Source organism: Gadus macrocephalus, chromosome 15 (genome assembly GCF_031168955.1).
Source record: "Gadus macrocephalus chromosome 15, ASM3116895v1".
In the NCBI taxonomy this organism is placed as follows: Eukaryota; Metazoa; Chordata; class Actinopteri; order Gadiformes; family Gadidae; genus Gadus; species Gadus macrocephalus.
The window spans coordinates 7,292,992-7,310,880 of record NC_082396.1 but is presented as its reverse complement, the minus strand read 5'-3'; the positions used below and the strand labels follow the sequence as shown (position 1 = coordinate 7,310,880).

Here is a 17,889-nt window from a genome sequence, read left to right as displayed (position 1 = left end):
CCCGACAAAACCCCCCCCCTGGACCAATCACATCCCTCAAATGGAGACCAGCCCCCGCCTATATATATATATATATATATATATCCTAGTATTCTATGTGATTATGTCACTGTTGACACTATATTGTTCTGTACCTACTGTTGTTGCATTGTGTGGACTAGCCTGCTATTCTGATATCATACGGCATTAAACTCTCTTCAATGAAACGGTGTTTGATTCTGTTCTGTGGAGAACTGTTCATGAAATCCGCTTTAAACGGAGTTAACGCGCGTTTGCGGGTCAGTTCCCCCTCCATCCGCCTGGGGGCGCCCGCGGACCGGCCGGAAACCACCGAGGAAGAGCCGAGTCTTGGAGCCAATCACATCCCGTCGGAGGACTTCCGCCTGCAGCCTGAAGATGGAGGGCCGAACGTCCACGTCCTCAGCCGGAGCTCCGTACCACGGCGTCGGGGACTACTACCCCAGGAAGTACGGCTCAAAGCCGGACGTGGTCCCGTCGGGGGTGACCGAGCGGAAGGTGTTTCCACCGGAGCCGCCGCCCGACGCGGTGTCGGTGGACGTCCTCCACAGCGGAGACTCTGGAGGTTTGTTGTGCTAACGGCTAACGGTCCTCAGACCTTCCTCAGACCTTCCTCAGACACTCCTCTGTCCGGCCGCTCCGTACACGCTCAACTCCGCCGGACACAACAACATCAACAACAACAACCAATTACGGCGTGTTGTGATTGTTGTCGGCGGAGTTATCCCGTGTATCCTTCCTCCTTAACATGTCGAGAAACAGACGTCACAGGGGGTCCTGTGGTGTAGTGTGTGTTTACTGTGTGTGGTGTTTACTGTGTGTGTGTGTGTGTGTAGTGTACATGGCATAGGGTGTGTGTGTGTGTGTGTGTGTGTGTGTGTGTGTGTGTGTGTGTGTGTGTGTGTGTAGTGTAGTGTAGTGTAGGGTAGGGTGTGTGTGTGAGGAAGTGTGTGCGTTTATGTGGTGCGTTGTAGTAGGTGTTTAGGGGGGTCCGAGTCCAGGGGGTCCCAGACAGTCCGGGGGGGGTCCCAGTCCAGGGGGGACGGGTGTTCAAACTGGTCCTCATTAGTTTCTCCTCCAACAGATTTCCTGATGCACCGGAAGAAGCAGGAGAACGACACGTACGTCCTGGTAAGACTCTGCCTACTTACGCACTGACGGGGGTGATGGCGGTGTTGTTCATGTGGGGATGTGTTGATGTGACAGTGTGTATTGTTGATGTGTTGATGTGACAGTATGTGTTGTTAATGTAACAGTGTCTGTTGTTGATGTGTTCATGTGTTGTTGATGTGTTGATGTGACGGTGTTTGTTGTTGATGTGTAGATGTGTTAATGCCCCGATGTTATTGTTGATGTGACAGTTTGTGTTGTTGATGTGCAGATGTGTTAATGTGACGGTGTTATTGTTGATGTGTTCATGTGACGTGTGTGTTGATGTGTTCATGTGACGTTGTGTTGTTCATGTGTTGTTGTGACGTTGTGTTGTTCATGTGTTGTTGTGACGGTGTGTGTTGTCAACGTGTTAATGTGACGGTGTGTTGTTGTTGATGTGTTCATGTGACGGTTTGTGTTGTTCATGTGTTGTTGTGACGTTGTGTTGTTCATGTGTTGATGTGACGGTGTGTGTTGTCAACGTGTTAATGTGACGGTGTGTTGTTGTTGATGTGTTCATGTGACGGTTTGTGTTGTTAATTTAATGATGTGACGTGTGTGTCGATGTGACGACATCGACACACCAATTAATGTTTTGATGTGTTAATGTCACGGTGAATGTTCTTAACGTGTTGATGTGTGTTGTTAATGTGCGTGTTGTTAATATGTTGATGTGTTAATGTGACGTGTGTCTTGTTAATGTGTCGATGTGTTAATGTGTTGTTGTGACGGTGTGTATTGTTGATGTGTTAATGGGTTGATGTGATACTGTGTGTTATTGATGTGTTGATGTGACAGTGTGTGTTGTTAATGTGTCGTTGTGTTGATGTGTTGGACGCACCTGCAGTTCAGCTGCTGTGTCAAATGGCTCCCTGTAGAACCAGTTGAAGACAATGGCTGTACTGGGCATCTCCCAGTAGAACCAGTTGCAGACAGTGGCTGTACTGGGCATCTCCAAGTAGAACCAGTAGCAGACTGTGTTTGAACTGGGCAGCTCCAAGAAGAACCAGTAGCAGACAGTGGTTGAGCTGGGCAGCTCCTATTAGAACCAGTAGCAGACTGGTTGAACTGGGCGGCTTCCAGTATAATCAGTAGCAGACTGGTTTTACTGGGCGGCTCACAGTATAAGACTGTAGTGTTCTTCATAGTGACGTTATATTAGTATGTCCCGTTATTCTCTCCATCACCACTGGGTGGCGGTGTTGGATGAGGTCTGGACTGCTGCTCCTGTCAACACATCCTCCTCTTCAGCTGTGGGGCTGAGGCAGTGGGATTGGTGTCTGATTGGTCACTTGTCTGATTGGTCAGCGTGTCTGATTGGTCCCTGTCTCTGATTGGTCCCCGTGTCTAATGATCACGTGTCTGATTGATCACTGTGTCTCTGATTGGTCCCCAGGGAACCATCCACCCCTTCCGGCGGACGCCCCGCTCCGTGCTGGGGAGGCTGTCCCAGGAGCTCCGCCTGGTCACCTCCGACCGACGGGTAGGAGGGCCTACACCACATACACCACCTATACCATCTACACCACTCATACCACCGACACCTCCCACGAATCCTACACCACCTATACCATCTACAGCTCCCACACAACCTACACCGCCCACACAACCTACACCGCCCACGCCACCTACACCACAACACACAACAATACACAATCTTATCTTTTTCCAACCCTTAGCCTCCGTTAGCTTAGCGGCCAGCCTTTGTTAGCCCGCAGTGAACTAGCATGAAGAACCACATGATTTCATACTGAGACACACCCAGTAGAGGGCAGCAGCATACTGCGTGTGCATGAGCCCAGGGCAGGGACAGGCTTGTGCGTGTGTTAGTGACTGTATGTGTCGGTTGTCAAAACACAACCGTAGGCGCTGAACCAACAGCCCCCCCCCCCCCCCCTACAAAGAGGTTATCTTTATGTGTGTGATGATGTTGCATGTGGTGCATGATACAGAGGAGTGTACCAGGGTGTATACCGGGGCTGTGCGTGCTGTCAGAGGATGAAGCTCCTTCCTCCGCTGGGAGGACCACCAGAGGAGGGCTTCACAACGGCCTTCTCTCCTCCTCAGGATGCTCTCTGCGTTGTCGTGGAAACAGGCTGGACGTTGTGTTGGGCCGTTGTTGAATGTTAGATGAGGAGCGCATTGATTCAGTAATGTTAAAAGCCAGAGGTGTCTGATTATTATTATATTATTATTAAAAAGAATACACACCCTTTGAGGCTATCGCCCAATCAGGATCCAGGGTTCGACCGTGCTGCTCGTCCTGTATCTCTGTCCTCTGTGTCGCCCTCCCAGTCCTGGAGGATCCTGGCCTTCGGAGCACTCAACCTGCTCTGTACCGGATGTCTCCTGATGTGGTGCAGCTCCACCAACAGCATGGGTACACACACACACACACACACACACACACACACACACACACACACACACACACACACACACACACACACACACACACACACACACACACACACACACACACACACACACACAGGATAATTAATACCTGCCCTGATTGATCATGTTTGTGGTTGGTGAGTTTTGTCCACTGAGAGAGATCCATCCCTCTGGAATATCATGGGACGTTGTAACCTTACACACACACACACACACACACACACACACACACACACACTGAGGAAGGCTGATGTGGGAACAGACAGGAAGAAGAAGGTATTGGAGAAGGAAGTCGACACCAACGTCTATACTTTGCCCAGTCTGCCTCCTCCTAGCCCCTAGACCACTCCTCCTAGCTCCTAGATCAGTCCTCCTAGCTCCTAGATCACTCCTCCTAGATCCTAGCTCCATCCTGCAGTAGGTTAGGCCACAGCATACAGGATGTAGTGGGTGTGTGTGTGTGTGTGTGTGTGTGTGTGTGTGTGTGTGTGTGTGTGTGTGTGTGTGTGTGTGTGTGTCTGTGTGTTGTGTCACAGCATAGAGTATAGTTAATGATGTGGTCATTTTAGTTCTGAAACATCAGCTCTGTGTCTGTGTGTGTGTCCTGTATCAAATTGTGCAGAGCCTCACTGGATCAGCTTACTGCTTTTTACAGACATCAGGTCCCTGACACACACAGACGCACACACACACCTCTTGTTGTGTGTACGTATATATATTATATCTACATGTCTGGACCTAAATACTAGATATCTTAGTTAGGAGTCCCTATTGGCTAAATAAATCGTACATTGTTTTTGCAAAAAAAATAACATTAAATCCGATTTGAAATAGCATCCATTACAATGGACTGTTATTGTCGACCTGTAGGAATCGAAGAAGCAACAATGCAGTGTAAAGAATTAGATATGATATTATCGTAGTATAGTTGGTGAAAAGCAGCATGTTTGTTTTGTTGTTTTTAGCCTGTGTGTGTGTCCCTAGGCTCTCAGTGTTCCTGTGTGTCAGAACACAGCTGGTGAGCAGTCGACCCATTGGGGGGGGTTGTAACACATAGACACACGCACACACAAACACACACGCACACACAGACACACAGTTTGTTTGTTTGATCAGGAGGTGCCGGTCAGGTTCCTGCCCTGCTAAAAGGACCCCGGGTAGTCAGAGGACACACTGTTTACATCGTCTGCATATTTATGTCCGCTGTGTCCACTGTTTGTGTGTGTGTATGGTGAGTGTGTGTCTGTGTCTGTCTGTGTGTGTGTGTTTGGTGAGTGTGTGTGCGTTGTCACTTCAGTAGTGGTCAGCATCCCCCCCCCCCCCCCCTCTGGGTCAGGTTTTGGTTTCACCAAGGTGTGGGGGGAGGGACACTCCGTTCGATAGAATCATTTAGTTTACAGCATTAAACCCTGACCGGCAGTCACCTGATACGTGTGTGTGTGTGTGTGTGTGTGTGTGTGTGTGTGTGTGTGTGTGTGTGTGTGTGTGTGTGTGTGTGTGTGTGTGTGTGTGTGTGTGTGTGTGTGTGTGTGTGTGTGTGTGTGTGTGGCAGGTTGAAAGAGCCAGTCAGATGTTTCTGCTGCAGATGACATTAAATATTTATCCTCTAGCTCCACTTACTTCTCCTTTCTCCTCCTCCCCCCTGCGTTCCAATGGCTCCTCTCCTTTCTCCTCCTCCCCCCTGCGTTCCAATGGCTCCTCTCCTTTCTCCTCCTCCCCCCTGCGTTCCAATGGCTCCTCTCCTTTCACCTCCTCCCCAACTTCTGTCTGCCCACATCTCCTCTTTACTCCTCTTTCTTTATCCCCACCTCTTTTCTCCCCTGTCCTCTTCTCCTCTCCTCTACTTCTTCCTCTCCTCTCTCCTCCTCTCCTCTCCCCTTCTCCTCTCCTCTCCTTCTGTCCTCCTCCTCTCCTCTTCTCCCCTCCATTCCTTCTCTCCTCCTCTCCTCTCTTCTCTTTTGATGAATACAAACAGTTTTTATTCTGAGGATCTCATTTCGCCCACTGAGGACTCTGTCTGTTATGGGATATTGTGTGTGTGTGTGTGTGTGTGTGTGTGTGTGTCAGTAATTGATTTTTTGTGTTAAGAAGTTATTGATTAGAATGTTTTGGAGTTGTTCCTACAGTTAGGGGATTGAAAACAAACACTTCCTTCCTCCTGATGCACCTATATAAACTATACATGATGATCACCTATAGAAACTACATGATACACCTATAGAAACTATACATGATACACCTATTGACACTACTTTGTTACAGCATAACCTCTGGTCCAGCAGTCCTACTGGGTTATAGAACCTCTGACCTAGCAGTCCTAATGGGTTATAGAACCTCTGACCTAGCAGTCCTACTGGGTTATAGAACCTCTGACCTAGCAGTCCTACTGGGTTATAGAACCTCTGACTAGGGGTGTACGGTATAAACGGTGCTGAAGGTATACCGGTGTGAATTTGCGCTACGGTATGGATTTTGACGTTACCTCGGGACCGGTGTGACCGGTCGACAATGTTGTGTGTAACGCGTAACAAAGTAAGTAATGCGAGATTTAAAAAAAAATTACGCGGTTTTGCTGCCTTTCCAGTATTTTACCCCTTCAGAGGCATTTATATCAAAATTAGAAGATAAAATTAACATACCGTGATATAATACCGTTACCGTCTATTCCTCAAATCATACCGTGATATACATTTTAGTCCATACCGTACAGCCCTACCTCTGACCTAGCAGTCCTACTGGGTTATAGAACCTCTAACCTAGCAGTCCTACTGGGTTATAGAACCTCTAACCTAGCAGTCCTACTGGGTTATAGAACCTCTGGTCCAGCAGTCCTACTTGGTTACAGAACCTCTGACCCAGCAGTCCTACTGGGTTATAAAACCTCTGGTCCAGCAGTCCTACTGGGTTATAGAACCTCTGGTCCAGCAGTCCTACTGGGTTATAGAACCTCTGGTCCAGCAGTCCTACTGGGTTATAGAACCTCTGGTCCAGCAGTCCTACTGGGTTATAGAACCTCTGGTCCAGCAGTCCTACTGGGTTACAGCAGAAGCTCTGTGGGAGAGGGCAGAGAGCCTTGTTTCAAACCAGTAACTACGAGGAGCTATGCCTTGTTTTCTGTATGGTTTCGATGTGAGAATCAGGATCTTCTCGTGCAGAGAAGTCACCGTCCTGCTGAACGAGGCTGGTTGGACAGGCCACACGCTGGGGATTAGAAACCTTAAGGAAGGTTTCTGTTTTACCACCAGGATCAGTTACTTAGATCTGAATGTAAAGCCTGATGTGTGAGGCTGCTGCCTGCTGTAGGTTGGGGGATGTTACTAAACACACTTCTGTCTTTTCCAGCCCTGACTGCCTACACCTACCTCACCATCTTCGACCTGTTCAGGTAAACACCCCCGCCTGCGCCTCTACACTGCTTACAGCCCGGTGACAGGTCAAAGGTCAACATTAGCCTGGTGACAGGTCAAAGGTCAACACTAGCTTGGTGACGGGTCAAAAGTCACCACTAGCCTGGTGAAAGGTCACCACTAGCATGGTGACGGGTTACCACTAGCCTGGTGACAGGTCAAAGGTCAACACTAGCTAACCCTTGTGTGTTTCTCTGTAGTTTAGTGACCAGTCTCATCAGCTCCTGGGTCGGCATGAAGAAATCCAGCCAGCTCTACTCCTTTGGGTTAGTACTAATACACACTATACATACTACTGTGTACTAATACATACTACTGTGTACTAATACACACTACTGTGTACTAATACACACACTACTGTGTACTAATACACACTACTGTATACTAATACTTACATTATACACACTACTGTGTACTAATACACACTACTGTGTACTAAACACACACTATACACACTACTGTGTACTAATACACACTACTGCGTACTAATACACACGACTGTGTATTAATACACACACTAAACACACTACTGTGTAATAATACACACACTATACACACTACTGTGTACTCATACACACACTATACACACTACTGTGTACTAATACACAGTGTCCTACTGTGTACTAATACACACTATGAGTGAGGTGATGAGGGGTGAGGTGATGAGGGGTGAGGTGATGAGGGGTGAGGGTTGATGAGGGGTGAGGGTTGATGAGGGGTGAGGTGATGAGGGGTGAGGTGATGAGGGGTGAGGTGATAAGGGGTGAGGGGTGAGGGTTGATGAGGGGTGAGGTGATGAGGTGATAAGGGGTGAGGGGTGAGGTGATGAGGGGTGAGGGTTGATGAGGGGTGAGGTGATGAGGGGTGAGGTGATAAGGGGTGAGGGGTGAGGTGGTCTAACGTCCCTCTCTCAGCTTCCAGAGGCTGGAGGTCCTGGCCGTCTTCTCCTCCACCGTCCTGATCCAGCTGGGGGCGCTTTTCATCCTCAAGGAGAGGTCAGCCAGTCAGTCCTTCACTCAGTCAGTCACTGTCAGTCAGTCAGTCACTGTCAGTCACTCAGTCCTTCACTCAGTCAGTTACTATCAGTCAGTCCTTCACTCAGTCAGTCACTATCAGTCAGTCCTTCACTCAGTCAGTCACTGTCAGTCAGGCAGTCACTGTCAGTCAGCCAGCCAGCCAGTCAGTCAGTCCTTCACTCAATCAGTCACTGTCAGTCAGTCAGTCAGCCAGTCCGTCAGTCAGTCAGTCAGTCCTTCACTCAGTCAGCCAGTCCTTCACTCAGTCAGTCACTGTCAGTCAGCCAGTCCTTCACTCAGTCAGCCAGTCCTTCACTCAGTCAGTCAGTCCTTCAGTCAGTGAGTCAGTCATTAACATGTGTCTCTGACTAAGTGGTGAACTGTTTTCTCTCTCGCTCCAGTGTGGAGCGCTTCATGGATCAACCTGAAGTCCATACGTAAGAAACACACACACACACACACACACACACACACACACACACACACACACACACACACACACACACACACACACACACACACACACACACACACACACACACACACACACACACACACACACACACACACACACACACACACAGTAGCTTTGTGTTTATCCCAATGCTGACAGCTGTTGTCAGAACAGAACATTCCAACATCTGGGTCTCTCTCCCTCGCCCTCTCTCTCTCTCTCTCTCTCTCTCTCTCTCTCTCTCTCTCTCTCTCTCTCTCTCTCTCTCTCTCTCTCTCTCTCTCTCTCTCTCTCTCTCTCTCTCTCTCTCTCTCTCTCTCTCATTGTGATGAGGAGCCATGGTTGAGCTGTAGTTTTGTTTCTGTGTGTCCAGCGGTCGTCTGCTGGTAGGAACCAGTGTGGCTCTGTTCTTCAACCTCTTCACGCTGCTCTCGGTCAGGAACAAACCCTTCAGCTACGTCTCCGAAGGTAACACACACACGCATTCACCAACGTGCTTGTGTTCATTAAGAGAACGGGGAGGAGCTAAGGAGCAGATGCCCCCCCCGTCCAGACAGCTGATGCATCACACGTTGGGGTGCTCTGATTGGTTGGAGGTCTGAAGGAGTATTTCACACCAATATACTATTATCATCATCATACGTCAACCCTAATGTAAGGGACACTGAGAGGGTGGAGGAGCAGGGGGTGGAGGAGCAGGGGGAGCAGGGGGAGCAGGAGCAGGGGGAGCAGGGGGAGCAGGAGCAGGGGGTGGAGGGGGTGGAGGAGCAGGGGGTGGAGGAGCAGGGGGACCAGGGGGAGGAGGAGGAGCAGGGGGTGGAGGAGCAGGGGGTGGAGGGGGTGGAGGAGCAGGGGGTGGAGGAGCAGGGGGACCAGGGGGAGGAGGAGGAGCAGGAGGTTGGAGGACTGTTGGAGACAAGTAGAGCGAGGGAGGTGAGGTCAGGCCACTGATGACCCCAGGACAGATTAACCTCACCGCTGGTCTGCTGCTAACCAGACCGCATGCACACAGTCTCTCTCTCTCTCTCTCTCTCTCTCTCTCTCTCTCTCTCTCTCTCTCTCTCTCTCTCTCTCTCTCTCTCTCTCTCTCTCTCTCTCTCTCTCTCTCGCTCTCGCTCTCTCTCTGATAAAATAGGTCAGAAGAGAATAACTGACACACAACTACAGCAGTTTGTGTTTGTGTTGGACCAGTCTCAACATCACTTAACATCTGACATTTCAAAAGGGAGGATGACAACACGCACGCACACACACACACACACACACACACACACACACACACACACACACACACATATACACACACACACACTCTCTCTCTCTCTCTGACTCACACAGTCTAGTGAAGTGAAAGTAAAGTGTGTTATGTAACATGTTCCAGACAGTGGTAATGTAGTGAAGCCACAGGGACACACACACACACACATTTAGACACACACAGACACACACACTTTAACTCAACCACACACAGTGTAACTCCCATGCAGACACGGATCATAAATAAGTTACTCTGTTAGAATGTTTGTTTGGACTGAGTCACTCTAGCATGGACAGAATCTGTCTCACACACGCCTCGAGTGTGTGTGTGTGTGTCTGTGTGTGTGTCTGTGTGTGTTTGTGAGCAGGGTATTAGGGGGAAGGTGACCTGACGTAGTGCCTTTGGGCCTGGCAATGTAGTCAGGCTTCACCCTCCTCCCGTAACGTGCACGCTCACTGTGCAAACACCCACTGGCCCTGTTAAACAGTCTCAGACACATTCTCTATTTTATCACTAAAAGAGACACGTTTAACTTTATTAGCCATTTTTCTTACTAGAGGACTGATGAAGTAATAAAATGGTGCGCTTTATTAGGTTTGTTGTCAGATGTTGAAATTTCAACCTTTAATCGTCTGCCTGTCTGTCTGTGTCTCCCTCTCTCTCTCAGCTGCCAGCAGCAGTTGGCTACAAGAGCATGTAGCAGACCTGAGTCGAAGGTAGGTTCTCTCTACCTTCTGTATAGCTCTGAGTCTGTACCTCTCCCTAGAGCTAGGAGTCTGTACCTTTCTCTAGACTAGGAGTCTGTACCTTTCTCTAGACTAGGAGTCTGTACCTTTCTCTAGACTAGGAGTCTGTACCTTTCTCTAGACTAGGAGTCTTTTCCCTTCTCTAGAGCTAGGAGTCTGTACCTTTCTCTAGAGCTAGGAGTCTGTACCTTTCTCTAGAGCTAGGAGTCTGTACCTTTCTCTAGAGCTAGGAGTATGTACCTTAGTTAAAATAGTTATAGTTGTTGTATAATTGTAGTTGTAGTTCTAGTTGTTAAATAGTTGTAATTAACTAATGGTAGAGTTTAGGCAGCAATGGACGCACGCATATAAAGACGCACACACACACACAGAGACACAGACACAAGCACAGTGACGCACACACACACAGAGACACAGACACAAGCACAGTGACACACACACACACAGAGACACAGACACAAGCACAGTGACACACACACACACAGACACGGCACACAGACACAGTGCTGAGCATGGGGAGCTTTAGTGAATGTAATATATTCTGGAGCGCTGAGGATTCAGAACATGAATTATGTAGTCATCCTGACTGTTGTAGAAGCTTCTAGTCTGAATATCCAAACATTGATATATAAATTAAATATACATCATTATAATGTTATAACTAGTATAATTATACATAATTTTAAAGATCCCATGGCATGAAAATTTAACTTTATGACGTTTTCTAACATTAATATGAGTTCCCCTAGCCTGACTATGGTCCCCCAGTAGCTAAAAATGGCGTTAGGTGTAAAACGAGCACTTGGTATCCTGCTCCGCCTCTGAAAAAACAAAGCTCAGACGTGCCGATTTGGAATTTTCCCCGTAGGTTGTCATACGGGGAAATGTTACCTCCCCTTCACTGCTTTGCCCGCCCAGAGAATTTGGGCCGACAATGAGCTACGACTGTTCTACACTTGTTTGTTATTTGGATAACCGTTCTGCTGTTGGTGTTATAGCGCATAACGCGTCGGGTTCTCTGATGTCTCTGGTATTTCCACAACGCGACAAGTAGTGGGTTTTTCTCAGCCATGGTTGACAAGGAATTGGGGGGAAAAGGAACTTTTGCTTTGACTCCCTGAAGTACATGAACCGCGACATGGAGGAGAAAGGGATTGTTGCCCGCGATTGTCTCCCGCTGGAGCCCAGCTGCCCGCTGCCCACCGCCACGAGGCGCCACCGCCGCGAGGTACGCTGCCCGCTTCCGAGGCAGTGGTGCCTCGTCAGCGGGCAGCGGGGCTCTGGCGGGAGACAATCGCGGGCAACAATCCCTTTCTCCTCCATGTCGTGGTTCAGTCTACTTCAGATTAATGTGGAAGTGGAAGAACCAGAGACGTCAGAGAACCCGACGCAGTCGTTTGAGATTCATCATATAGTCTGGGGGCGCACACAGCTTTTGGCCGTGATCATTTGTATTATATGATATAGAAATCTATGTATACTATGATATTATTTAGATATAGTTTCCAGGACTCCCGCCAGAGCACCCGGAGTGTTCTAGAATATTTACAGAACACGGCCAAAGGCTGTGTGCGCCTCGCCATTGCGATACATCCACTGTAACCAGAGCGCATGGTACTGTGGCCGCAAGCTGCTCAGGGCCACACCCCCAGCCTCCTCCTTCACCCGCCTCTCTCCTCCTCATTTGCATTAAAGCTACAGACACCGAAGCGGCGCGTTTGGGGAAAGCTCAATGTGCGACTGGCTCGTAGTGGCTGTAATTCTGCACCACAGCTGAATTTCGGGAACGTCTTAATATACTGTGTTAGGGCCCACTAACACCTATATTAAAGCATCCATAAAGTAGCTTGCCATGGGACCTTTAATGTTATAACTAGTATGAATATCATCATGTTAATGTTATAATTAGTATAAATATACATCATGTTAATGTTATAACTAGTATAAATAGCATCATATTAATGTTATAACTAGTATAAATACACATCATATTAATGTTGTAACTAGTATAAATATACATCATGTTAATGTTATAGCTAGTATAAATATCATCATATTAATGTTAGAACTAGTATAAATATACATCATGTTAATGTTATAACTAGTATAAATATTATCATATTAATGTTAAAACTAGTATAAATATACATCATGTTAATGTTTTATCAAGTTTAAATATACATCATGTTAATGTTTTATCAAGTTTAAATATACATCATGTTAATGTTCTAACTGGTATGAAGGTAATTCAGAACAGTCCTAATGTATGGAGGTGGTTCTGAACAGTCCTAATGTATGGAGGTGGTTCAGAACAGTCCTAATGTATGGAGGTGGTTCTGAACAGTCCTAATGTATGGAGGTGGTTCAGAACAGTCCTAATGTATGGAGGTAGTTCAGAACAGTCCTAATGTATGGAGGTAGTTCAGAACAGTCCTAATGTATGGAGGTAGTTCAGAACAGTCCTAATGTATGGAGGTGGTTCAGAACAGTCCTAATGTATGGAGGTGGTTCAGAACAGTCCTAATGTATGGAGGTGGTTCTGAACAGTCCTAATGTATGGAGGTGGTTCAGAACAGTCCTAATGTATGGAGGTAGTTCTGAACAGTCCTAATGTATGGAGGTAGTTCAGAACAGTCCTAATGTATGGAGGTGGTTCAGAACAGTCCTAATGTATGGAGGTGGTTCAGAACAGTCCTAATGTATGGAGGTGGTTCAGAACAGTCCCAATGTATGGAGGTAGTTCTGAACAGTCCTAATGTATGGAGGTAGTTCTGAACAGTCCTAATGTATGGAGGTAGTTCAGAGCAGTCCTAATGTATGGAGGTAGTTCTGAACAGTCCTAATGTATGGAGGTAGTTCTGAACAGTCCTAATGTATGGAGGTAGTTCAGAACAGTCCTAATGTATGGAGGTAGTTCTGAACAGTCCTAATGTATGGAGGTAGTTCTGAACAGTCCTAATGTATGGAGGTAGTTCAGAACAGTCCTAATGTATGGAGGTAGTTCAGAACAGTCCTAATGTATGGAGGTAGTTCTGAACAGTCCTAATGTATGGAGGTATATCTGATGTTTTAGTTCATATCTAAAAGCACAGCTTGTCTTCCTCTGCTCCCAGAACCGCAGATGAATATTACATTCTATTGTGCCCATCAGGGACACACACACACACACACACACACACACACACACACACACACACACACACACACACACACACACACACACACACACACACACACACACACACACACACACACACACACACACACACACACACACACATAAACACACGCACACACAGTTTCTCTGCTCACAGGGCAGAAGTGAACAGGACATTGTAGCCTAGATCTGTGTGTGTCGGTGAAGAGTCACAACAAGTATTTTGTATTTGTTTATCTTTAATCCCACTGTCTGGATTATAACGCAAACGCTCTCTCGATCTCTTTCTTTCTTTCTCTCTTTCTTTTTGTTTCTCCTTTTTCTTTTTCTCTTTTTTTTCTCTTTCTCTCCCTTTTTCTTTCTCTTTTTTTATTTTTTTTTCTCTCTTTCTCTGTCTGTCTCTGTCTCTGTCTCTGTCTCTGTCTCTGTCTCTCTCTCTCTCTCTCTCTCTCTCTCTCTCTCTCTCTCTCTCCAGTGTGTGTGGGGTTCTCCCAGGTCTCAGCAGTGTGCTGCTTCCTCGTATGAACCCCTTCGTCCTCATCAACCTGGCTGGAGCCTGCGCCCTCCTCCTTACCTACCTCCTCATAGAGATACAGTAAGACACCTCCCTCCTCATAGAGATACAGTAAGACACCTCCCTCCTCATAGAGATACAGTAAGACACCTCCCTCCTCATAGAGATACAGTTAGACTCCTCCCTCCTCATAGAGATACAGTTAGACTCCTCCCTCCTCATAGAGATGCAGTTAGACTCCTCATCGAGATACAGTTAGACTCCTCCCTCATAGAGATACAGTTAGACTCCTCCCTCCTCATAGAGATACAGTTAGACTCCTCCCTCCTCATAGAGATACAGTTAGACCCCTCATAGATATACAGTTAGACTTCTCCCTCCTTATAGAGAGATACAGTAAGACTCCTCCCCTTCCTCTTTGTTTTGATCTACCTTTGTGTGTGTGTTTGTGTGTTGCAGTGACTTTGTTGCCGTGGATACTGCCTCCGCCGTCGCCATAGCGCTGATGACCTTCGGGACCATGTACCCCATGAGCCTCTACAGCGGCAAGGTGCTGCTTCAGGTAGGAGGGTGGAGGGTTGGTGCTCTGAGCCCATTTGATGATCAAAAGGCCATATTCAACGAGCTGTTGAACCCCTGCTCTAACCACCTCCTCCCTCCTCCCTCCTCCCCAGACCACGCCCTCTCACGTGATTGGCCAACTGGACAAGCTGCTGCGGGAGGTGAGGCTCATGATCAGAGTGTGATTGGTTGGACTGTTGTGATTCTGGGTGCTGATTGGCCGCTGTGTGTCAGGTGTCCACACTGGAGGGCGTGCTGGAGGTGAGGAACGAACACTTCTGGACCGTCGGTTTCGGCTCGCTGGTACGTATCCCGGGATACCGTCTTCATGGAGACCAGTCTGCCTGGCAGCACGTCATTGCCCAGATCAACACGATCAGTGATCAGTGGCTGCATGTCTTTCCATACCAACAACCTGTCCTAACTCCCCCCCCAGGCTGGCTCCGCCCACGTGCGTATCCGCCGCGATGCTAACGAGCAGCTGGTTCTGGCCCATGTGACCAACCGCCTCCTCCCATTGGTCGCCACGCTGTCCGTCCAGATCTTCAAGGACGACTGGAGTCGTCCCGCCCTCCTCTCGGGGCCCCTACCCCACGGCGGCGGGGCGGGTGACGGCCACGGCCACGGCCACGCCCACCTCTCCTCCTCCCCCCTCCTTCCCCTCCTCCCAGACCCGCTGACCTCCACGCCGTCCAAGCCCCTCGGCCCCCCCCCCGAGTTTTCCTTCAACACGCCCCGCAGGCCGCACTCGGGCCTGGGCCTCGCCTACCCGGCCGGCCCCGCGCCACAGGGCCTGCGCCCGGGCCTCCTCCAGGGGGCCTCCGCCCACAGCTACCGCACGGCTCCTCTTGGGTTTGGAACCAGCCACCCGCCGCCCCAGAACCAGTACAGACACTACCACCCTTGACTCTTAGCTCCGCCCCCTCCCTCCGCCCAAAAGGCAGGGGATTAATCTGCTGACCGGGAGCCACTCCCCCTCGTTTGCCGAAGGGGGGTCGATGTCTCAGAGTGTCTGTAGAGGGCGGTATCTCCTGCTGTACCTGAACGCACCGCAGCAGCCAGCTGCAGTAGCGGTGCGTTCAGGTACAGCCGGGTTTGTGTATATTTTCTACTTTAAGGGTTACGCCGAGATATGGGGTGGGGGAGGGGGGGACACATACTGCTGCTTTAATAAAGAATACAAACTCCTGCTTTGTCTCCTTGTCCATCAGTCAGTTGCTGGTTATACTGGGGGCTGCCCAGTATAACCATTCCGTTACTGGTTCTACTGGGGGCTGCCCAGTAGAACTGGGGGGGGGGGGGGGGGGGGGGGGGTGTGTGTGTGTGTGTGTGTGTGTGTGTGTGTGTGTGTGTGTGTGTGTGTGTGTGTGTGTGTGTGTGTGTGTGTGTGTGTGTGTGTGTGTGTGTGTGTGTGCGTGCGCGCGTGTGTGTCAGCAGGGGGCGCCATACAGCAGGCCGGAGGACTGAACTTCTTTGTGTGTTTCCTTACTTTATTAATCATAACGTTATTGTTATACCAGTAATAATAACATGCAATCAGCAAAGCATTTATTTTTACATAATGAAGTTAGTGTGGCCATTCATATTTATTAGAATGAAATGATGTTCTTCTCCTTAATGTACGTTTTTTTTATAATTTTATACGAGTTATGTACAATTATTAATATTACTGAAGCAGGCTGAATATACACACAGCTATGAATCTCAAACTCGAGATTAATGAAATGATTGACTCATTGCTTTATTACTATTGCTCAAAGGGAGAAGAATTAAATTAAAGCCATAACATTAAATAACAGCGCTAAAACATAAATATGAAATTGAATTGAGCTGATTGATTAATATGAATAACAAATAACTTAATGAATCATTAAGTAATTGTGTATTATTATAAAAGGAAGGATTTTTTCATGCTTTTCCTCCATTAAACGGAGGACATTTTGAAATGTACGTCAAAGTGTTGCATTAGATGTTATTAGATCATTGGTTAAATTAATTTATATTCAATGAACAGTTTCAAAAGACGCAAAATCGGCTTCAAAGCGCTCGCGGCAGCGGAGTCCTTTGTGTGTCGTGTGTGTGTGTGCGGGACTGCCCATCGCTCATCTGATTGGTTCATTTAGCGTCGCTTTTCAATAACGGCTGGACGTGCTGGCTTTGTGTGTGTAGGGGGGGGGTGAGCGTGCGTGTGTGTGTGTGTGCGTGTGTGTGTGTGTGTGTGCGAGTGTGTACGTGTTGTAGATTTCGACCACAACACGTTACACACGCCCGCCAACGTCGGTTCATGACGTGATGACGTACCGTGGTGAACCTCGGGGCACCATATTAGGTCCGCTATAATTTCTTAACTTATCGTATCTTAAACATTTCACTTATGAGGACAATACTGAACTTTATTTGAAGGCAATATAAAAAATGACAATGGTCTTATTATTATTGTAATAGATTACCAAAGATGTTTTATCAGGAACATCACATCATGCGGGTCGAGTCATCAGTGTTCATGATGATGATGGTGGTGATGATGAGGATTATGATGAGGTGATGATGATGATGATGATGATGATGATGAGGATGATGATGCCGTGATGGTGATGATGAGATGACGATGATGGTCATGGTGGTAATGATGAAGATGATGATGATAAAGACGATAGTGAGGATGATGATGAGGATGATGACAGGGTGATGAAGGCTGCAGAAGACTGCTCCCTGGTCCGCGGTCATGCTGTAACTCTGATGATGAGGCGGTTCTACTGGACCATCACAACCTCTGCATCGCCATGGAGATGAGAGGGCGTGTTGTGGTGGTGGTGTGTGTCTGTGTGTGTGTGTGTGTGTGTGTGTGTGTGTGTGTGTGTGTGTGTGTGTGTGTGTGTGTGTGTACATGTGCGTATGCGTGCGTGTATTACTGTCTGGTCATGTGATGGTCTAACTGCAGATGCTAATGATGTGAATCTGTATTCATCTGGTTTGTTTTAAACTTAGGAAAGGAACATCCTCAACCATCAAAAACAAACCAAAGCGTTTGAGACCAGATGTAACCGAACGTCGGCTCATGAGCTGTCAGCAGATTCTCTGTTCAGCACTAACCTTTCTACCTCCATCTATCACTCTATCTATCTATCTATCTATCTATCTATCTATCTATCTATCTATCTATCTATCTATCTATCTATCTATCTATCTATCTATCTATCTATCTATCT

At 47.8% G+C, this 17,889-nt stretch overlaps 1 protein-coding gene and 1 long non-coding RNA gene across 2 annotated transcripts; one reads left to right on the top strand and one right to left on the bottom strand.

The window, feature by feature from the left end:
- The first annotated feature begins 103 nt into the window (after nucleotides 1–103).
- Nucleotides 104–15,971, top strand: slc30a6 (solute carrier family 30 member 6). Its single transcript, XM_060073843.1, has 16 exons — nucleotides 104–125; nucleotides 284–583; nucleotides 1,103–1,149; nucleotides 2,567–2,653; nucleotides 3,466–3,550; nucleotides 6,910–6,952; nucleotides 7,175–7,240; nucleotides 7,889–7,969; nucleotides 8,392–8,427; nucleotides 8,818–8,912; nucleotides 10,370–10,418; nucleotides 14,081–14,200; nucleotides 14,579–14,681; nucleotides 14,794–14,841; nucleotides 14,915–14,983; nucleotides 15,117–15,971. The coding sequence occupies exons 1-16, from the start codon at nucleotides 104–106 to the stop codon at nucleotides 15,585–15,587; spliced, it is 1,722 nt and encodes a 573-aa protein (XP_059929826.1). The 3' UTR covers nucleotides 15,588–15,971.
- LOC132473021 (uncharacterized) lies at nucleotides 5,022–5,466 on the bottom strand. The gene is made up of 2 exons (XR_009529241.1): nucleotides 5,317–5,466; nucleotides 5,022–5,238 (listed from the first exon to the last, which is right to left on the bottom strand). It is a non-coding gene; the product is annotated as an uncharacterized LOC132473021 (long non-coding RNA).
- Nucleotides 15,972–17,889: the final 1,918 nt, after the last annotated feature.